Source organism: Gopherus evgoodei, chromosome 7 (genome assembly GCF_007399415.2).
Source record: "Gopherus evgoodei ecotype Sinaloan lineage chromosome 7, rGopEvg1_v1.p, whole genome shotgun sequence".
NCBI lineage: Eukaryota > Metazoa > Chordata > Testudines > Testudinidae > Gopherus > Gopherus evgoodei.
In genome coordinates, this window is record NC_044328.1 from 80500114 (window position 1) to 80522989 (window position 22876).

At 48.1% G+C, this 22876-nt stretch overlaps 1 protein-coding gene across 1 annotated transcript in view; it reads left to right on the plus strand.

The window, feature by feature from the left end:
* Positions 1-22876, plus strand: part of RBM6 (RNA binding motif protein 6) — a 135553-nt gene that overhangs the window by 111466 nt on the left and 1211 nt on the right. Inside the window, 14 exon segments of the mRNA XM_030569477.1 lie at positions 682-742; positions 2514-2582; positions 6580-6828; positions 9188-9348; positions 10306-10403; positions 11202-11244; positions 12656-12716; positions 13682-13773; positions 15014-15157; positions 16800-16889; positions 17684-17947; positions 18978-19052; positions 20784-20881; positions 22134-22263. Of these exon segments, the coding sequence (XP_030425337.1) occupies positions 682-742; positions 2514-2582; positions 6580-6828; positions 9188-9348; positions 10306-10403; positions 11202-11244; positions 12656-12716; positions 13682-13773; positions 15014-15157; positions 16800-16889; positions 17684-17947; positions 18978-19052; positions 20784-20881; positions 22134-22263 (1635 nt within the window).

Genomic DNA, 22876 nt, shown 5'->3' on the forward strand with positions numbered 1-22876 from the left:
GGAAAGGTGTGGTCTGCAGAGTCTCTTTTTAATGTGCTGAGTGAGTTGGTCCTTGCTTCATTGGGTTTTGTTTTTTAGGAGGAGAGCCCAATCTTAGAAAAGCTTCCCAGGAGCCATGCATGCGACTCTAACGATCAGACATGCAAATTAAGAAAGATGGGACTTGTACTCCTCAGTCACTTGAAAATCCCTTTTGCTGTTCCCAGGGTGTTCCTCACCAGCTGGTGTTCCTCACCAGCTTCTACCCTTCATACCAGCTCTCTGCCAGTTAATGTCACCCATCTTGTCTCCTTCAATCTCTTAGGGCTTTTGTAGACATACAGCATTGTAGCTGCACTGCATCTGGTGAAGACACTGTATGCTGATGCGGAGAGCTTTCCCATCGGCATAATAAAACCACCTGCAGGAGAGGCGGTAGCTATGTCTGCAGGAGAAGCTCTCCAGCTGCTATAGCACTGCCTACACCAGTGCTCAGGTCCAATGTAACTTACCTCGCTCAGAAATGTTTATTTTACCAAAGTAATTTATAGCGTAGACAAGGTATTTGTGTTACTCGCTCATGCAACTAACCTGGCTACATTCTCAAAGTGAAGCAGTGACTGTGACTTTTGGAACATGTTGACAGCTGTTACGATAGCCTTTTAAATGTGTCTCCCTCATGCTGCCTGTCTTTCACTGCAGTGTAAAGTGTGTACTGTGGGTTACAGATCTTCCTGCTCCTATTGCAAGCTCCCAAGAGATGGTGAGTATATTTTGTCACTCTGCCAAACTGGGTTTTATAGGTGTACGTTAAAAACCTTCATTTGCCCTAGGGAGTGAATGTCTCTGTTGACTGGTTTCTTTGTGCCATGCAGTGGGATGTCTAGGTACCATGTAAGAGAATTAGTAGCAGTACTGGAGGTAGATATGCTGCCAGGCTGTTTGCTCTGCATGCGAAGCAAGGCACACGGCCACACTGATCTGTAGTGGGAGGGAGTTCCACAGGACATTGCCCTTCATCCAGAACATCCTGCTGCCAGTACCTGATAGGACCATCCCCTGTTCCTTCAGTGTCATTGTTCTCCTTCATTCCTAACATTATGGGATGGGTGCTTAGAGAGAGCTGGTCCAGGCTACACATCGTAGACTGCCGCAGGCATTAAGAATGAGGGCTAGGACCTTGAAACAGACACAGAATTAGATGGTACCCCAGTGTAGGGTGTAGACCATGGGTGTGATGTGTTCCTATCTAGCTGATTGCTTAGGAGACGGGCAGCTGCATCCGGCAGCAACTGGAGCTTTTGTCTGGCCTCACTGCAACAGCCCAGCCCAAGAAGGGGCTGTCAAAGATCTGGCTGGCTGCTATTGCTGAAGAGTCTGGGAATACCACAGAGTCCAATCAGCTCTGAGACTCTGTGCCACAGAAGTGATAGGAGTGCAGGCACTCCCAATAGTTTGTCGTCATGGACTCTGCCAGTTCCCCCCATGTCACCTCTGTTTTACCAGGCTCTCCACCCAAGAACCTGCTTCTGTCAGACAGCCAGGCATTCACAGTGCAAGGTTTTGCGCTGTTGCTTTTCTGCTAGCAGATTCAGAATGTCCTGTGCCTCCTGCAGAGCAAACCTATGTACCATGGGGAAACGGTGTGTGTTACAATCTGTGTCGATCCAAAGAACAAACTGCCATTACGTATTAGCCCCCATGCTCTGTGCTCTGTTCAGAGCTCTTTATTCACTGCAGCCGCACCCTTAGAGAGATCCTGACTTCCTTTCACTGTTGCTGTAACGTGAGCGATGCACCATCAGTGTTCTGGAAGCAGAGCTCAAACTGCTGACCTTTTCAGCTCTGCCTTCTTGACTAACTTAACCAAATGGCAATACAAACATCTGTATAGCGAGTTAAATGTTCAGGCCCCTCCAGATGCTGTGAATGTTCTAAGGCTGTGTGCCTCATTTTACTAGTCTGGTTAGCTGAAGGCCATGGGAATGCATGTGTTTTAAGGGTTAACCCTGTGTGACTAGTCTTTAAACGATGGAATGGATTACAAAAAGGACTCACAGTCTTAAGCGGTAGGATTGTCCCCTTCTCCAGTGGTTCTCAACCAGGAGTCTGGGGTGAGCAAGTTTCAGGGGGTCCATCAAGCAGCCCCAGTGTTAGACTTGTTGGGGCCCAGGGCAGAAAGCTGAAGTCCCACCGTATGGGGCTGAAGCCTGTGGCCCTGTGCCCTTCCACCTGGGACTGAAGCCGAAGCCTGAACAACCTAGCTTCCTGGGGACCCTGTGGTATGGGTCCTCAGGCAATTGCACTGCTTGCTACCTCCTCATGCTGGTCCTGGCTTTTATATGCAGAAAACTAGTTGTGGCACAGGTAGGCCGTGGAATGGTTATAGCATTGGGGGCGAGAGAGAGCAGGGGGAGCTCAGAAAGAAAAAGGTTGAGAACCCCTGCCCTTCTTTAAGCAGCTGTTGGGTGAACTCCTGTATGTTTTGTGGTTGGTGGCCTTGAAATAGTTCCTGTTATGCCTTTTTCTCATAGGGAGCAGACCAGGGACAGAGCCCAAAAGTGGTTTGGAGGGAGAGGACGTGCACGCCGAGCAGGACTTCAGTAAGAAAATCACCATCACACAATCTGGGGTTGTGGATATGCTCTTTCAGAGAGGGAGAGGTGTCTATAGGCCCCATCTGTAGAAATACATGGGAAAATTCTCATGCATAATTTACACATGCAGTTACTGCAGTTGGACATGTAATCTCTGTAATTTCTTGTGTGAATGATGCACAAAACCTTGGTATGTAGCCTGCATTCTGAATCAAGCTACATGCTGCAATGCTGATATGAATGGATAAATGGTCTCTCACCTGTACTGTATATGTTTGTATCAAAAGGGGTTGGGTTAGCTTAAAACATGCCTGTGCGCAACTGTTATTAGTATTTGTGCTGAATATGTGGTTATAGTCATCTGACAGATCAGTGTCTCTGGTGAGTTAGCATCAGGATAGCCTCCCTTGTTGGATGTTCCCTAGACGTCGCACAGCTTTGGGAGTGTTCTGGACTGCGGTGTCCATTGGGGTCACTCAAGGACCCTCTACCTTTCCATGGCCTGCCGCAAGTGCAGGGACCTTCCCTCTGCATCCTGGCTGTCCTCTGCATGACCTGGGATGGGAGACCAGGTGCTTCAACATCCCATGGCTCTCCTTCCCCTCATTTAGGTAAAACTCCTCAGCTCATCTTCCTGGGGTATGTATTGCTCACTAGACTCCCACCAGTGGGCCTATGCAGAGGCTGCCTTGGAATAGAAAGAGTATTTACCATGAATACGGGGGTTCTCTGCGCATTCTCACTTTCCATCCCACCTCTGCCTCCTCAGAGTTCCCCTCTAAGAGAAGTCTTGGATTTAGTAGAAGGACTGAGGTGCTTGGATTTGCAGAGTGCACTTGTAACAATGTTTGGTGCAATCTGGAGGGCTCTCAGAGTTTAGCAGTCCCAGGTGATGCATCCAGTACGTCTAATATGCGGAGGTAATGCTATTGAATGGGCTCTAAAGTTAAACCTTGGGGACGCCAACTCTAGCACCTCAGCTGAGGCAGTGAGGCACAAATAAAGAGGTGATCTCTCAAGTGTGGAGGTCCCATACCATGTAGGAATTTATAGCTCAAAACACCTTGAACGCCACTCAGAAATCAGTAGCCAGCCAGTGCAAACCACAGAGTACTAGTGTCATGTGCCTCGGTGAGAGATTCCACTTACAAAGTGAGCTGCCATTTTCTGAATTACAGTGAAACCCTGCTATAACACGATAATTGGGGTCCAAAAAAATGTGATTACAATAAATGTGGGGTTGCGTTTATAGCGAGGTTACAAAAATTTACCATTTCAAGCTGGTCAGTTTCAAGCCGGTCAGTTTCTCTTGGGCAGAAAATGACTTGCATCTGCGAACTGCCCATAACAATAACTGAAAGGGTGTAGCAATAATTAGTGACAGCACAAGCTAATCAACCTATTAAATGGGCCAGAACTAGCCTGAGAGTGGCTGGATTTGGACTTTGAAAACTGGAGTTTTGGGACCTGGCAGACTGGAGCTGGAGTGGCTCTCAGGAGATCTGTACAAAGTCGCTCAGCCGACTGCCCTCCAGCCGGAGAGCCGATTGCAGTGTTTGACACTGAGGAGTTGCTGATATTCAGAGCAGAGTTTGTGCCACTGTTTCTGTAGCATGCCTCTCAGCTGTCAGCCTGCGCCAGCAGCTGGGGCTCTCAGCCATGCAGCGAGAGAGGGAAACACTTGGAGAGAGCAGGGGAGACGTGCAAGGGGCAGAGGAAGACCGAGGAGCAGCTGGGGAGGAGAACGGCTCTTCTCACCAAAAGGGGAAGGGGAGCAGGGGGGAAAAGGCAGTGGGGAAGGCACTTTTCTTTTCTTTTCTTTTTCTTTGCTTCAGCGGCACTCCAGCCACTTTTTTCTTTTTCTTTCTTTTTCTTTTCTTTTTTTGCTTGGGGCGGCCAGAGCCACCTTATGATCACTTATATCTGAATTCGCGTTATCATGGGGTACGTTATAGCGGGGTTTCACTGTAGTTTGAATTTCCAGGTTAAGGTTCAGCCTCGTGAAGAGCACATTACAGTAGTTTGATATTGAGATGACGAAAGCATTGCTCATGGGAGCAAGAGCCACATCTGAAAGAAATCTTTGCAGCTTCTTGGCTAGACACAGCTTGATAAAAGCCTTCCTTGTCACTGATGCTAAATGGTCTAGCAGCAGCTGGGGTCCATCCATAGCCCCAATTTTAACCTCAATCAACAGACACTGAGGATCCATCCTAAGTAAGGTGGCAGATATTCCCTTCACACGAGATGGTTGTTTTCCCCATCCTGCCAGCATCACTTCAGGTTTGTCTAGACTGAGCTTCAGCCAGCTAGCCCACATCAACTGTCTTCAGTTCTGCTGATTGTGAGGAGTTGATCCTCAGTATCTGTTGCTTGGCCTTGCTAAGAGCCCCTTGTACACCCTGAACGGGACAGAGCCCTGTGGAACCACGCACAGCAGAAACCAGAGAGGGTCTCGGAGAGAGGAGGACAAAACCCCTGAGGGACAGCCCCCTTGCTTCCTGCCAGGGTTTGGTGGCAAGTCAGCGACTCTTCACAGTCCCCAGTGTTGAAGGCAGCGGACAGATCTGTCTGTAAAGCAGTTGATGCTGCACATAGGGCTGGCCTCAGACTGGCACAGGTCAGAGATGTGAAGTGACCATGCACTCTGAGAGTTGTCTTCCACAGCCTTCCCATTAATGTTCGCCAAGAGTATGAGATTTGATAGTTGGGTGGGTTGTCAGCACCAAGAGTTTCTTTTGAGGAATGGCTGATGGCACAAGATCTTCCTTTATTGAAGCTAAGACCCTGACCTTCCAAAGGAGGAGATGTAAGCAATCTCCATCAACTCTTCTCTGGCCTGGAAGGACATGGATCCAAAGCACAGTTATGTACTCAGTATCTCCAATCCCTCCAGTACCTCGGAGCGACACTGGCCTAAATCCAGGTACTGAAGATCATACTCTCTAGACATTACTCTGTATCCAGGGAACCAGACAGTTTATCCCTGTCCACTGTGAACTTGATTCTGCAACTCTTAACATGATCAGCCCAAATTCAGGAAATAGAGAATTCCACAGCCTCACACCACCCTGATATGGTTTGCACGGCATTCAGACTGGCTAACTGGCTAGTCTGGGTGATCTTGACATCCCTGGCTCATTTAATGTATATCTTGGGTGCACTTGTCCCTGTGACACACATGAACGAAATGCAGTGTGGGAGGGGAGGAAGATGTGAGACCGTGATCTTATCAAGTAAGCAGGCAGTACAGGTGTTAGCAGTGAATATGACATGGGCCTGATGTGTCTCCTTTTGCTCCTGTCTGGGCAGCATGAGTAGCTGCTAGGATGGAGGAAAGGGTGGCAGCAGGAGGGGACATGATCCAGCCTAAGGGGGAGGGGAGGCAAGTCTGAAATATTAATTAGTACAAGAAATGTTAAAAGTCAAATCAAAAGAAGGGTTTTTGGAGGGGGAGGTTATTCCTCATCTGGTATGGATAGCCACCTCATAAAATTCTTAATTAATCTCATTACATTGCCCATTGGTGCTGTAGTTACACATGTCCATTAATGCGCAGCTGTTCTGGAACACCAAGGTTGGAGAATCAGTGGCCAATCACTAACAGTTCCTGGCTACAGGTGTTCAAGAACAGACTAGATAAAAGGCTCTGGTGATTAGTTTAAGGGGTGGGCTTGATCCTGTGCCGGATCCGGGAAGTAGCCTCCAAACCCATTTGGGATTCCATTGTACAGATAACAGCTGAACCTGAAAGTAGGCTTAGGCAAAAGGGAGGCCAAATTATGAGCTCCTTGTTGGATGTGATGACGTGAGCTTTGATGTCTTGTTTGTTGAAGTCCGAGAAGCTTTCATGTTCCTGCTAAATGTTCAGAAACGTGGCTAATCGAAGGACATCAGAGTCTGTTTGCCAGCCCACTGCAGGCAGTTGGGAGAAAATACAAGATTTGTAGTGTATGCTAGAGGGGGATGCTGAAAATGGGTTCATTCCATTTCTTTTCTCCAGTATTGGAAGCCAAGCTTGAAAAACCTGAGCAAGAGCTATCAGGACACCCTAAGCCTCAGAAACAGGCTCCCCAACACGCGGCTCCTCCACAGCAGAGCCAGCCCCAGGAACCCGAGCCTCGGAAGAGAGAGGAAGGCAGAGAGCGATGGCCTTCGCAGGAGAAAAGGTACCCTCCCTGGAAGGAGAGCCAGGAGCCTGCTGCCAGGAGGGAAACCGAACAGACAGCACCTCAGGAGGGTGAAAGTAAAAGTAAGTTGAGTCTCAGGCTTTCAGAAAAAGGGCCAAAGTGCAGAGCACTTAGTTTTGGCTGTGGGTGGGCCGTCACTGACAGAATGCAATGGCTTTTCCCTATGACACCTGTCTGAAGGATACTTCCTCAGTGTGAATTCAGTAAGCTTCATGATCTGTTGCAGGCAGGGATAGTTGAGGGGGGGTGAGGTGTCTCTGCCTGGATTGCTCAGGTACTGGTGGATTTGGGGAGGGAGGCCCTGCTTGGGTTTCTCAGAGGGGATTTGGGGAAAGAGAGTGGTCCCTGTCCAAACGGCCCTCGAGGAAATTAATTCAGGGCAAGCTGCTCCTACCCCATACCATTAATTTGCTGGTCTCAGCCCCGCCTCTGTGCTGTGCTCCAGATCTGCTGCCCCAAGGAGGTCCGTGCTGCTGGGGTAGCTCTGGGGCCCTGTTCCTCTCTCCCCCTCTGTTCTGAGGAGCACAGAGAGTGATTTGCCCCAGAAGCCTGGTTTGCTTAGGGAGGAGGTGGGAGATCAGAGGCAGCCAGCTGGGCTGGTTTGTTTCTCACAGGGCCTGTGAAGAGCCTAGTAGGTCAGGGCCTGCTTTGCTTCCTGATCACCCCCCTCTGCACCCACCCTCCCCTCCCCTTTCTCCCAGGGACCCTCTGTAATGATGCAGTCTCTGGCAAGACACAACTGAAAGTATCAATTTGGGACAAATTGATTAGAGCATGACAGTCACAGCCCAAAGCTGGTTGTCTTTTATTACTAAGGCATACCAAACCAGCCAAACAGAGAGGACTTCGGTTTCATCCCACTGGCTAACCAGAAGTCATACAAGCAATTCCCTCAGACATTCATTCCAGTTTTCCAGTATCACAATCAGCAGCCACTTCTTATGGGGATTAATAGTTATGAAAACGAATACCCCAGTAAAAGAAAAAAGGTTCTCCCAATCCCAAAGGACCAAGCCCCAGACCCAGGTTCATATACCCGTCAGATCTTACCCACAAATCACACTGTTGCCAATCCTTTAGAATCTAAAATCTAAAGGTTTATTCATAAAAAAGAAATAAATATAGATGAGAGCTAAAATAGGTTAAATGGAATCAGTTATATACAGTAATGGCAAAGTTCTTGGTTCAGGCTTGTAGCAGTGATGGAATAAACTGCAGGTTCAAATCAAGTCTCTGGAGTGCATCCACATCTTGGATGGGTAATTCAGTCATTTGTTCAGAGCTTCAGTGTAGCAAAGTTCCACCAGAGATAAGAAGCAGGATTGAAGACAAGATGGAGGAGATGCAGCTGCCTTTTATAGTGTCTTGCCATGCAGCCTGTGCTTCCTTTGTTCCAAAAACAAGCTACCCAGCACATGGCATGTAAAAACCCCAGAGTTCTGTTCATAGACATGTCCCTGCATGTCTTGCTGAGTCACAAAGTGTATCTACCTTCTCTCAGTGGGTCAGTTGTACAGCTGATGGTCCTTAATGGGCCATCAAGCAGGCTAGGCAGTGCTTACACCAAATTGTCTGGGGTGTCACCCAGAAGCATATCACAAGTTTGAAATACAGACAGTATAAAGCCAATACTTATAACTTTAAATGCAAAAATGATACATGCATACAGATGTCATAATCATAACCAGCAAATCATAACCTTTTCATGGACACCCTATGTGACCTCCTTTGTACAAGATTTGGTGCCACTGTATGACCTTGGCTGCAACAATGATCTATGTGGTCACAGTTCATGTCAATAACGTCAGACCCTCTCTCTGGTCCTTGGAGGGCAGAGAGGTGCACAGCTGCTGGAGGAGGGTTTCCTCTCCCACCACACACATGATCCCAGGGGATGGAGCCTGCAGCAGAGGCAGCACAACTGTTACCACCAAAACATGCTACAGGTGATGTCTTCATGGAGCAGCTTCTGGCCTGATGGCAAAGTGTCTGTGTCCTCAAACAGGGAGACTTCCTGCTAGTCATAGCCTGGTTCAGGTCTCCTCTTGGGGGTCCAGTGACTAGCTCAGACCTCAACTCCTTCTGCCCTGGCCGCTTCTTGTCTGTCTTTGCCAGGGACTCACTGGCAGGAATTCAGGAGTGATTGCATTTGTGCGTGATTCCAAAATCAGGAGGGGCAGACCCAGATTTCTACAGGGCCCGGAGATAGCAGGAGTGCAAACAATGGGAGGAGATTGGGTCTTCATCTAGGTAAAGCTACACCTGGGGGAGGAAGTGAGCAGCCGGCTGCATAAGCAGCTGCATCAGAGGCATTCAGACAAGTTTATTTTCATTTTGCCATCACTGTGGTGGTAAGAGTCTGGCTTCATGCAATGTTCTCAGTCTTCCTTTCTCTCCCTCCTCCTGCCTGGGCTGCCGCAGCGATTATGTTGAAGCGTATTCCTCGTTTCACCCCTCCGGAAGTGATTGTGGGGCTGCTGGCACCGTTTGTTCGTCTCTCCACCTCCAGCGTGAGCATCATTAAGAAAAGGGCTAGCCAGAGGAGTGACAACTATGGCTTTGTGGAACTGGATTCGCACGCTGTAAGTGGCCCTGACCCTTCCCCAGTGTCTGTACAGAGAAAGAGCAAGAGAAAACATAGTCCTATCATAGACATCCAAGTTCATGCTACAGTTACCTTGGAAAGGCTTGTCTTGCTAGTAGAAGCAACAGTGTCTCAGGCCAGCCTCAGCCTGCCCTAGTCCCGCTTTGGTCTGTCTAGCCGAGTCCCTAGTCCTAGGTGTGGGAAATGGCTGACGGCTCTTTGTCCTTCCTTCTGCTCTCCAGTACAAACCATCCAAGCTTTAGTCCTCCATAGATACCGTTAAGCTGGGTGAATTTCTTGCATCAGTAGCTCTAGGAGGTGCAAACTTTCACATATCAACTACAGGGATCTGCCTTTGTCCTCAGGCAGAACCGTTTCCAATATTCTCTCCTTATTGGCCTTGTCTTGCACAGAGGCTAGTGGCAACAGCAAACCTCAGGGAAAGCAAGATCCAGGTGAGGTCCCTCCCTGGCTGGTGAAGGGGCTGGAGGATGGGCAGGGAACCCAAATATGCGCTTCCCCCTTCCTCACATCCCAAGAGTCTTTGAAATGTGTTTAAAAGAGACAGGGCTCTTGTAATGTTTAATGTCCCACGGTGGTACTCCAACGTGCTGCTAGCTGCACAGCTCAAACCATCCTTCGGAAGGCTCTCTCCCTGGTGGGTCTGGGTCGAGTCCTCCAACACAGCAAAACTCTCCCTATCAGCTCATAGACCCTAGTGGATATGGATTTATTGAATTCAATAATCAAACCATAAGACCTGGTTCATATCCAGTCACCTCTGGAGTCTGTTACATGGTGTGGTGGGTGACCTATATTCTCACCAGGGTTCAGGCTCAAATATCTCACCTGGAACAGTCCCAGTCACTTCAGAGTTCATTCCGTCATGGCTGGATTTTGGAAGTGGGCTTCTGTTTTCTTCTGAAGAATGCAAGCTTGTCTCTTCTTTCCCCAGGAAGCAGTGCAGTTGGTGAAGGTTTTGCAGAACCTGGATCCCCCAATCTGCATTGATGGGCACACCATGATTGTGAATCTAGCCACAGGAAAGAGAAGGTGAGAGAAGACGAGAGGCAACACTATCCGATGTACAATGGGCTGTAGTGCCTTGGTCTCTCCAGTTAGGGCCACTTTATCATACTTGGAGGCCTAAAGCTTAAGCACCCAAATAGTGCACAGGTTCTTGGATAGGTAATTAGGTACCTTCTCAGAGGTTTAAGAGGCTAACTTTAGTCATCCAAGTTTGACAAGGTGATTTGAGTGTCTGAAAAACAAATAGCAAGCGTATTTTGGCTGTATGGGCTTAACCTCCTAGTCCAGTGGTTCTTAGCCTTTCCAGACTACTGTTCCCCTTTCAGAAGGCTGGTTTGTCTTCCACACCCCAAGTTTCACCTCACTTAAAAATACGTGCTTACAAAATCAGGCATAAAAAAGTGTCACAGCACATTATTACTGAAAAATTGGTTACTTATTTTTATCATATAAAAATAAAATAAATCAGCTGGAGTATAAATATTGTACTTACATTTCAGTGTATAGTATATAGAGCAGTATAAATAAGTCATTTGTATGGAATTTTAGTTTGTACTGACTTTGCTAGGGCTTTTCTGTAGCCTGTTGTAAAACTGGGCAAATATCTAGATGAGTTAATGTACCCGCTGGAAGACCTATGTGTACACATACCCCTGGTTGAGAACTACTGTCCTAATCAAGTGGCCTTCAAAGTTGGTGTCCACTGACCAATTCCCATTTCCTGGGGGCTAGGAGATGGGGCTTCGGCATTTCCTAGGGCAGGGGTCTCAAACATGAAGCTAATCTAGTTTTAATTAGGAAATTCTGTTTCTCTCTCACTAGAAATGACTACGGGGAGCAGGCCAACAAACTCTACTACAACCCGGTAGGTCTGCGCCAGTGCTGCATCTTAGAGTGACTTACCTGTAGCTAGCAAAAGGGGCTAGTTGTGGTGGTTGTCATCTGTGCTGTTGGCTATGATGGCACTCACACTGAAGGGGAGATTGGGCTGCTGGTGGCCAGCATGGGGACGGGGCTTTCCTTTGCTAGACCACTTCCTTTGAACTGCCAAAAACTCCCCAGGTTGAAGGCAGAACACTCAGCCAAGGGTGAAACTGCTATGCTCCTAACTCTTAGGCATTGCAATGTGCACCGTTCAGTCTATAACACCCTGCTCGGACCTTCAGTACCTAGGGCAGAGGGGGTTCAGGGCAGAGACTTGAAGGGATCAAATAGTCTGGCTTAGCCAGTACACATATATTGAGCATAGGGCATACCATATTATATTATGGCTTTCCCACAGTTCTGTCCACTTGGCTCACGTTTGTCAAGAGATATATTTATCCTACAATACTCTGCAAAGCTAAATATAGCTTCTGACATGAGCAAAGAAAAAGCCTGTCAAAGACAAAATACATTCATTCTATGTTGGAGGACAAGTACCTTCATGGGCAACTGGTTTCAAAGGTAGTATCCAGAAGAGAGAGAGAGAAAGGTACAGAACAGTAATCTAGTGGACTGGTGCAAACAGGTGCGTTGGATCATCGGAGACATATAAAGCGATTTGTAAGCTGTAAGCAAACGTGCTATAAATGTAAGTGGTTTGGGGGTGTATTTCAAAGCCCCTACTGTGTAAGGTGAACTAAGTGTACTACAAGAAACCACCTCCCAGAAAGATTGTAGATTTCCTTCCTTGTAGAAACCATGGCTGGAAGGGATCATTGTGATCATCTAGTCTGACTAATGCAACTGTCTTCTTTACTAGTCTACAGTTCACACAACAGAAACTCAGGAGCTTTTGTATTGTTCTGCTTAGCCAATTTCCTGTCTAAGAACAAAGTCTGCTGAATTTGCTGCTGTTTTCTGTACTCTGAAATGCTTTCACAGAGTTAATCTTGGCTCATTCTATTAATCAATACTTGGCTCATTATCTGCCATAACTTCAGAAAAGTACTTACCCATAAGAGTCTTTTAAAAAACAGCTGCAGACAATCCAAGGTGGTGTCAGGATCTCTTCTGTACGGCATTGGGAGGATGGGATGTGGGATGTTCTCTGTGTACAGCACAGGTTGGAGATCACTGTTGAACTGGAACCATGTTCAAAGCCTACTGAAGTAAATGGGTCTTTCTCTTGACTTCAGTGGGCTTTGGATCAGGCCCTGGGAGAGTACATTTGTCCCCTTATTAGAAGTGGCTGAAGGCATGTCACCTTGCAGTCTTGGAGCCCATGTGAGAGAGGAGTGCTTGCCAGATAGTCTCCTTTTGTGACCTGTGTCTAAACAGCTCTCTTGTTCCAGGGCAAAAGGGGCATGCGGGACAGGAGAGGTGCCGAATCTCAGAGACACAGCCGAGCGCAGTGTAAGGCTAATTTCTACCATGCTTTTACCGTGGATTCTTTTCTTCTTTATAGGTACTTAAAGGAGCACTGCCGACTTGAAATCAATCAATTTTTTAAGAGCTGAAAGTAGGCTCTGGTCCTACTCTCACCTCTCAGTTCCCATAGCAGTTTTGTCGGGTTTACAATCACATTGTCCTGTTTTATTATGGTTTTTCTCTCCCCCTTGCTGTGTGTAAAAGACCCACACAAATAGGGGAAACCAACTGTTTGTATACAGTCGATCAACCAGTGTAAAAAATAGAGAAATATTTTCCCCTAATCTCTTTTAGTTACAGGAATTGTATGGGAGGGTTGTACAAATAGCATGTAAAAATTTTCATTTCTGTGTGGCATTGACTGTCCTTAATTGTAACACCTCAGATCACTGTAACTGATGGTGATTAGAGAGAAAAAACATTCTTCATATTCCTTGATGTGCCTGCTGGAAGCCTTTGACAGCACTTTGTGTGCAGCTCGTTTCATGGGCGCCCTGTAGGATCAGTGTTTCCCCACCTGTTTCTGAGCAGCTTTCATTGTTGAGGCACACACCTTGTCAAATAGGAGCAGGGGCAGGTTATCAAACCACTTTTAAGTCATTATTTTGAAACTGACCATTATTTGAAACTGATTTCAACTTGGCTGTGTCCCTTTAAATGAAATCAGCTGGTGGTCGCAGTCCAGGCACCAGTGGGCAAATGCCTGCATTGCATTAACTGGCACCACCAAAGTCGGAGCTGGATGCGTCATGAAAACAAATTTATCTTCTCAGCCTTAGAGGAGTGAAAGATATTGGCAGAGCAGTGTGGGGAAGCTTGCACTGTATGTGCTCTGTGGATAGAGGGCTTCCATCTCCAGGGCTGGTCATCTTTCCCCCAGCTCAATATTTGTGCACACCTGTATTCTCCTAAGGCGAATCTGATGTTGGCTCTTCTCTCTTCCCATTCAGCTCCGTCAGATGTGTCCACCTTCATCTATGATCCTGACACTGGGAACTACTATGACCCTATAGCTGGGTTATACTATGACCCCAAGACACAGGTGAGTGGGTGGGCAGGGGAATATACACCTAGCTGGTTTTATAGCAGGTTGTGTGAACTCTCCTCTAAGGAGCACATTTCACAGCTTTGGTGCCACTTTCGCCTGTGGAGTCGGACGGTGCAGTTGAAGGAGGTCTGGGATATGGGAATACAGATTGGGCTTTATTTCCAGTTCCTGTCCCCTGCTTAGTGCCCCTGAAAGTTCAAGAAGCACTGCCTTTCCAGTAGAGTCTACAGCACTGACTTGGGAAGAGATTTGGAACTGATTGGATTCACGTTGGTTCAGTTAACTCACTAAAGCAGTGATACTCAGACATAAGGTGTTCAGGAGCCAAATTAGTGATTGACATTACCCAAAAGGGCCACAGTCATGTGAATTCATTGTTTCATTTGCTATAGTATTATATAGTCATACTTAAACAGTATGATGGGGGAAATATTTCGTTTTTAATCCGATCTTTCTAATCTATCTAATTCTTGCTGCAAAATGACTGACCAAGTATTATTTTATTAACTACAATTGGCTAATAACATAGTAAAAGCATTCTGATTGGTTAAAAACTTAGATTGGTTAATAATGAAATCACACAGTGTTTTAATATCATGAGCTGCAAAGAGTCGCAGGAGACATGTTAAAGAACCACTTGCCTCAGTCGGAGTATCACTGTTCTAAAGGGTGCTTTCCTCCACCCTATGCTCTTCCCTGTCCCTTAGAGTCCCACCTCAGAGGTCTGTGTCCCTGCTTTGTTCAGCAGACATGCCACAGGAAGAGTGCCCTTGCTGGACCTCACCAGAGACTGAAAGCACATGACTGCCACCATTACGTGATGATGAAAACTAAGCTTTATCTCTGGTCTTCTCGCTCGCTCTGTCTTCTGGCTGTACGGCTGAGCCATTGTTGTGTCCATAGAGCCTAGAGCGCTAGCTACAGCCTTGCTGGAAAAGTGCTATCCAGAGCAGGTCTTCCCAACCCCATGGGGGGCTGTTTCCCCATGGACGGTAGCCATCAGCGTCCTGTGGCTGTGGCCAGGCTTACTGTGCCATAGACCTCCCCTCCCCATCCCCCCGCGCCCATCCCAGCCAAGTACACAGTGCCACTCCCACTGTCTCATTCTTCTACTGTCTCCTTCAGTCCCTTTGCCCTTGCAATCTCTTTCCTTTGTTGTCTCTATATCATCAGTCTAATACTGGGACCCAGGCGTTAGCTCTTTGCTAACTCTCTTGCACACACTCCATTTCAGAAACAAGTCACAGTGGGCCGAGAAGCAGCATCAGCCCCTACGAATGGCCGGGGAAAGAGGCATGGGAGCCATGAAAGGACAAGTGAAAGGAGGGAGCCATCCGGCAGGGACAGAAAGGAGAGAGGCAGAAGTACTTCAGCAAAGGTAAATCATCTCTGTGATCAGAATGGTCCAGTGTCTCAGGCTCGGCAGCTGAGCTATGAAGAAGGAGCTGAGAGGGGCTGTTCTGAAGGTCTAGGTGGGAGATCAGGGGCGGTGAAAGAGCATAAGAGTACCTGCTGAGTGTGGATTCTCCACTTGGGAGTCACGACCACCTTCCCGTTCTTTATGGCTAGATGGCAGCCATAGGGTGGGAAGTCAAAGCTAGACAAATTCAGACTGGAAATAAGAAGTACACATGTAACGCGAGAGTCATTCACCATTGGGACAGTTTATCCAGAGCTGTGGTGGATTCTCCATCACTGACCATTTTTAACTCAAGACTGGCTGTTCCTGGAGAGAGCTTTCAGAGAGGGGACTGTGGGGTGTTCTCTGGCCTGTGTTCTCCAGGGGGTCAGACTAGATGAGCACAATGGTCCCTGCAGACTCTGGAGTCTAGGAATCTTTGTAACTCATAGGCCCCTAATGCTGAAAGCACCTGGGCATCGTAACAGAACTGCCACCAAAATCCCCATGGTACATAAAGACAACATGCCAGCAAATGCATTTTCAGCTCCCGCCCAATTGCATGCCCTGAGCATTCAACCCATACCCCCAAACCATACATGGACAGGAGAGCCAGGCAGCAGTCCTGGGCTGGAGGGAGGAGGGGACCAATGCTTCAGCTGCTTCAGGCAGAGCTTAGATTGTAAACTGTTGGGGATAGACATCCTTTGTTATTGTTCTGTATAGCACCTAGCACAGTGGGGCCCTGAGTCTGGACTGGGGCCCCCACGTGCTATTCAGTTAATCATAGATTATTAGGATTGGAAGGGACCTCCAGAGATCATCTAGTCCAACACAGTACGGACAGTTAATAACCTCTGTGCCTAGAGGGGAGCTGCGATATGGAACCAGCTGACAGCTGTGATCCACCTCAGGGAAACATACGTAGGCAGGCCGTGTTTGGCACAGCACTGAGCACATAGGGTTTGATCCTGACTGTGGTCTCTGGGAGCTAGTGTAACCAAATGCCTGCAAGAAGGGGATTGATGGGCCTGGGGGTTTTGACATGAGTGCAGCCAGAAACCGCTCGCCTCCACTCCTGTCCTTACCATGCTGTAGTGCACCTGTGCAGAAGAGCTGCTCCCTGAACAGGGAACACTCTGAAGGCAGATTACGCAGCTCTGTTGCAGAGGAGCACAGTGGGTGACTCAGCATCTTCCCTCACTTCGAGTTCAGTACAGGAGGTTGCATAGTCATCTGGGACTAGAGGTGTCTGAATGGGTAATCCTACTCTTGTCATGTCCCTCAGATCCCAGCCTGCCTATAGCAGGGACATGCAGCCACCCTGGCAGCTGCTGTCAGTATTGCAATGGACTGGTCCAGCAGAAAGTGCTCAACAAAGTGTTTGGGAGGGAGGGGGTTCATGGAGTGCTGCTGCTGCACCAGACTCCAAGGACATTACCTCTAGGACACACACGCCTCTGCTGAGCCCAGAGAAGGTGTGTCTGCAACATTAAACCCTTCCATTCTTCCACTGTCTATCAGGGATGCTCGCTAAGCAAGTTCCCAGCCGCTCTTTGGGCATTCTCACTTTGATTTCCAGGAACACTGCAGGTTTAACTCCCGATCTTGGATGTTTCAGAATGAATTTGTAGAGGAGAAGCCCCCTGTGGAAGACGTCTTTAAAAAACCATTGCCTCCATCAGCAAAGAAGGAAGAGAGCTCAGCCCCGGTAAGACGCTCCGTAGCATGTGTTGCCATATGGCTTGTTAGTGGAGAAAAATTAAACTAGACAGAATCTTGACCTGATCCTCTGTTTGCTTTCCTAGCACAAACCCCATTGCTGCAGGGCATGAAGTGCAGAGGAATGCAGCTGAGGGTCCCTCCATTTGCACCTAGACCTCAAAGCCTTAGCCCCTGCCCCCAATGCTGTTTGTTTAACTTTATGCAGACTTCTGATGGAGTGGGATTGGAGGCCACTGTCTCTGCACTTGGCATCTCCTGATCTCCCCCTTGTTTTACACGCTGGCTTTGGGGTACTCCTGCTTCTGGCAGGCAGAGAAGGAAATGTTCAAAGAACTGCTGAGGGTTTTTTTGTTTGTTTTTTAACTCAGAACTTGTTTTGCACAAGATTTGTGGACCAGAGAGGTCTATAGCCAACACGCAGGAATCTCACCCTTTTTAAGGTCTTGGGAAATCCAAGGAGAGTGACACTGCAACTGGCATACAGGAAAGAGCCATCCTGCTGCACACCCCATCCCCAGTCCCTCCTGACTTGGAGAGGCAATCCCCTGTGCTTAAATACATGGCTGGGTGGCTAATGGCCAGGCACCCCATCTTGCAAATAGAGGGGACATTTGACTACTTAGCTGCTGGCTTCCTTCCATGTGGTGCCCATGCTGCTGAAATGCCACCCACTTCTCCGTCAGGCAGAGACTGAGGCGGGGGATATTACATGAGGGCCTGGCAGGGGGGAACAGACTTGGGGTTGCAAAGTGGCATTATCCTCTGCTGCTCTGTCTGCAGCCCAAGGTGGTGAACCCTCTGATAGGGCTCCTAGGCGAGTACGGAGGAGACAGTGACAACGAGGAGGAGGAGGAAGAGGAGGTGCAGTTGCAGCGGCCACAGCCTCCCCATCCACCGGCGCAGCGGAAGGAGCAGCCAAGAAAGGCTGACCGTGACGAGGACAAGCTAACTGACTGGAATAAGCTGGCCTGTTTACTGTGCAGGAGGCAGTTCCCCAATAAGGAAGTTCTGATCAAGCATCAGCAACTCTCCAACTTGCACAAGGTAATGGAGGCCCTGTGGGGGCCCCGGCTGGTCCCACTCTTCAGGGCTGCAAATGATTTAGCCTGTGATTTATGAGGGAAGGGGAAGGAGTTGTGTGGACAGAACTGATCGGATCCTGGCTCAGTAGCCCGCGAAGCCTCTCTGTTCAGAGCCTTTTTGTGTGGATAACATGTATCGATGCTCTGTAACTAGCTAAAGTGTGGTATTACGGGCTGCAGAACCCAGCAGGCATAAACAACCTCCCCAAGCCAGGGACTGTACTGGGAAGGGGGAGGTTAAATAGGACATTCTCCCCTACAGGTTCCTGGGAAGAGCTGTGTGCCTTTACACCTGGGACGTAGTGTGGAGATGAGCTATAGAAAGTCATCAGTGCTGTAGGGTGGTTATTGGTTAACCTGCCTTAGCAAGAAGGGGCACTGAAGTGATAAGGTTGAGCATGCCTGGCCTGGGATATGCTACCTGGTAGTTCTCTGATGGGGTGGATGAAGGGAGCCAGCTGTTGGGTGATGTGGATTCCTGGCTGGGTACTTCTGAGAGTGCTGCATACAAACTAGCACTTACTGCCTGAATCTGTAGACACTATTTTCTACACGCAGTGACACATTTCAGGGTGTGGGGTGGGCCATGGAGGGGGATGCAGGCAGAGTTGCAGAGACAGAAGTGAGGACAGTACCTGCCTGTGTTCTGCACAGCTTCAGCCAGCTCACTTCAGTGAATACCAAATTCACACACTCTCCAGAACACAAAAGGCTATGAAGCAGTGATGGTAATTCCGTGCTCTACAGCTTGGCTGGGAAAAGAAAGGAAAGACTTCTGACTGTCCAAGGGCAGGCGCCAGTGCATGGGTATTAAATGAGTTGCGAAAGCAGCAATGCTGGGCGGAGTCGGAGATTATGGCCTAATGCATGCAGGTCAGGCAGGAGGTCAAAGGTTAAGTTTGGGCACAAAACATCAAATCATCTAGACTTAATCCATGATTCCAGCTGTTTGCTTTCTCCACTGACAGACACTTCTGCTTTCCTCCTTCCAGCAAAATCTGGAGATCCACAGGAAGATCAAACAATCCGAGCAAGAGCTGGCATATCTGGAGAGGAGAGAGCAAGAGGTGTGTGTGGGGGGGGGGGGTGGGGAGGCTTTAGCTCAGCATGGGACATCTGACACCCTACCGAAGCAGGATCCTGCACTAGCCCACAGCCAACGCCCAGTGTTCGCTTTCCTCCACCATACACATGTTGTGAACACCCAGAGTTCAGCCTGCAAACCACATGCAGTCTGGGGAGTCTTATGCTGTGGCCCTTGGTGCAAAGGTCCGACCTTAGAGATGAGTATGTCAGCCAGATGACAGCCTGAGTCTGCTCTTCCTCTCAAATGGCGCTGGGCATGGTCTTGGTGTGGTGCTGTCCTTGCAAAAGGAGGAGGTTCCAACTGGAGCTGGTGTTATGCTTGTGTGGGATGTTCAAGGTACCCTTGTATGCAAAATTAGCGCAGCTGTCAAGTGGCTTAAATAAAGGCATGTAAATATCAGATATCTTCCTGGTTAGTGAAAAGTAGCACCACATTTAGTGGAAAAACTGTTTACCTGCAAATCAACATATTTTAGCAGCAGAGAGTCCTGGGGCACCTTATAGACTAATAGACATATTGGAGCATGAGCTTTCGTGGGTGAATACCCACTTCGTCAGATGCATGTCAACATGTGTTAGTGGTTTCCGACCAATGAGAATCAGCCTCTCTTTAGGGCAATAACTGAAGTACAGCTGCAAAACGTAATTAAAATCGATGGGTTACACCAAGGCTTGAAATCAGTGATTTCAATTGCTTTGATTTTCATCAGCCCACCTGGATGTAAGTGGTTTTTGTTTCACCAGCACTCTGTGCCTTGCAAGGCTCCTTGTGGGCTGCCCCTGTGCTCATGTGAGCTGGAGCATTCCACTCTGTGAAGCAGAGGCTGGCACCCACCCTGCAGAGCATGGGGAACAGCAGGAGTTTGGTGTCTGCAATGCTGGAGGGGTCGCTTATGTCCATATTCCTCCTTCTCCACCCAGCGTCAGCCACAACATAAGCACTGGTCTGATCCCAAGTAGGCTGGATGCTGGACTTGCTGGGAGCAATGTTGTGACACGGTGAGGGAGGCTCTGTGGAATGGTGCCAAACACAAGGCTATAAAAGCCTCCTATTTATCCAGCAGTCAGTCAGTAGGCAAGAGAAGCGGCTCTTCAGCTGTTGACATAGAGTATCAGACAGTTCCAATGCTCCCTGGGAATCGCAGAGGGACAGTCCCATCTATTTGCTTTGTTGGGCCACATGCAGTGCTGCTCTAATCCACTGGTTGAGTGTCTCCCCAGGTCTCCCTTTGTGGCCTGCTCCCCAAGTCCAGGTTTCTTGTCTAATATACAAATCTTCCTGGGGTTGAATCCCAGCTACCTGAGAGCCTTTACTCCCTCCCCGACAGAGGGATGTTTGTGAGCGTGGGAAACTGAATTTCCACAGGACCGGACAAGACTGTGGACTCACTGCCACAAAAGCGGTGCTGGGGCCCGGCTGCCCTCAGAACAAAGGGCAATGACTTACTGAGGAAAAGCTGGTTCTGCAGTCTCTGTCGTTCTCCAAACATACCACCCTGCTCACTAACCAGGCTCCTCCCCGCAGGCTGGAAGAGAGGAGGCAGAAGAGATGACTCTTTGTGTCTTTACAAATACTTGGAGGCAGTTGGGTCTTACAGTGATGGAGAGCACGTCAGTTACCTAGACTGCTGCTCCCCATGTTGCTGCAGGCAGGGCAGTGACTCAGTCATAGCTTCTCTATTAATGTTAACACTCTTCTGCCCACTGGAAAGGGGAAGATTAAAGACAAGGGAAATGACCGGAGAGAGAGATTCCAGCGCCTGGACTCACCAGAGAGAAAACGACTGAAGGAGGCCTGGGACTCTGAGAGGTAACAGCTGCTCTTCCGCCTTCTTCAGGGCATCCAGGACTCCTCAGAGCTGCTGATGCTGTCAGCGGCTGGGTGCGCCAGACTGGCATGTTGTGCGTAGCTGGATGAGATGAGGCCAGCAGGGCGGATGGAGGAGGGGGTGAAGGGTTGGACAGCTGGCTGCATTCTCTGTGTAAAGCAACATGGAGTTTTAGCCTTTCATTAATTCTCTGACCTTTCAGTGGCCTTGGTGCCAAATGTACAGTGGGGCAGTGAAATGAGCAACATGTCCTGGCAGAGGAGGAGGGAGGGGATTTAAAGCTGGGACCAGATCTTTGCTGGCGAAGGGAGGAGCCTGGCTACCCTGTTCCTAGGAAGTTGAGAGCCAGGTATCACAGCGCCATGGTTTGTCTGCAGGTGCCAAGGCATACTAGGCAGAATAAAAGCCTTGGGTTTGCTAGGCTGACTTAAAAGTGACCTGCAAAGAGGAGAAATGGATTTGTGCTCCTTGTTTCTTTTTGATATATGAAGGTTTGGAAGGAGGCTTTTCCCTGTGTGTTTTGTGGATCAGAAAGTCAGGTCTTTGTTTTCTCCATTTTTCCTGGAAGAGATTAGATGACTGGAGAACTTACTGTGTGTGTGATAGCATAAATACCTAAAAAATGGAACCTGACTGAAAGGGGAAGTGTTTGTTGTTCAGACTGTTGAAAGCTGTTTGGTTTTTACGAACAATCAGTGAGAACAGTTGAAAGAAAAGCTCCCCTTATTAATAATTGGACACCTTTACCCCTTCAGCTCAAATCTGAGAGTGTGATCCCAGTTCCTCCCAGCTCAGTGTTCAAAAGGAAAACTCCAGCAAGACAGGAGGGACTTCCCATTCCTGGTATTTCCAAAGTTTATATATAAAACCCAAATGCTGTACATACACGTGTGTGTACGTAAAACTTTTCAGGCCTCCTTTAGATATCTTAGAGAATATATTGTTAAGGATACGCACCCATTTCCCCTCCCACTCCCCTGCAAGTCACCTTGAAGCTGGACTTCAGGAGCTACACAAGGTGCCTGAATTATGCATGCATAATGCACCATAGTGAACCCAAAATAAGCCCTCAACACAGCATGGTTTCATGCACGCAATATGGGTGCATCTTTGCAAAAAGCCCTTGATGTTATCCAAGGTGCAATCAATTCTGTGTTGAAAATCCCTGGTACCATGTTGGAAAATAGAATAAAGCTATCTGTATGGATACTTATAGTTGTTTTCTTTTTGCAGTGACCATAACCCTGCGAGTAAAGCAAGAATTGATAGTAATAACAAAGGAAGCCGCATGTTGCAGGCTATGAGCTGGAAGGAAGGCTCAGGAGTGGGACGCCAGCAGCAGGGCATGATGTCGCCAGTAGAGGTGAAATGCCTTCCTTTCCCTTCAAAATCAGATAGTACAATCCTGAATTTGGTAGCATTTCACATGCCCATCTGAAAGAAATGTGGGAGGTAGGAGATCCGCCTGGTGAGATCAGAACTGTGCACAGCTTCTGGAACAGGGAAATAGCCCCCATTCATAGATTTGTACAGTTCAAAGCCAGATGAGACCATTACATCCTTTGGTCTGACCTCCTGTATAGCACAGGCCCAGAAATTTCACATCGGTTCACCTGCATTGAAACCAATCACATGTGCCAGTGCTGCTTGACAAGAACAGTGGAGGGAGTTTGCCATAATGAACAATGTAGTCATTGCATTTTACTCCTTGCTGTTCAATCTCAAATTGCATTTGTTTGAAATAATGTGGAGATTTCTTTTAAATGTTTTGCCTTATGAGACTAGCACATGACTAGCTGGCTGCTATATGTGTAGTGTTGGTTACATATGTCACATGGTATTGTTTCTGTACCCTGAATGGAGGATGTTTTTAACTCCACAACATAGCACACATTGTGAATTTCACACGTTCCAATCCAGTGTATAATTCAAAGTAGATCATCTGAGGCTCGGAATGTAACGTGTGTGCTTGAACG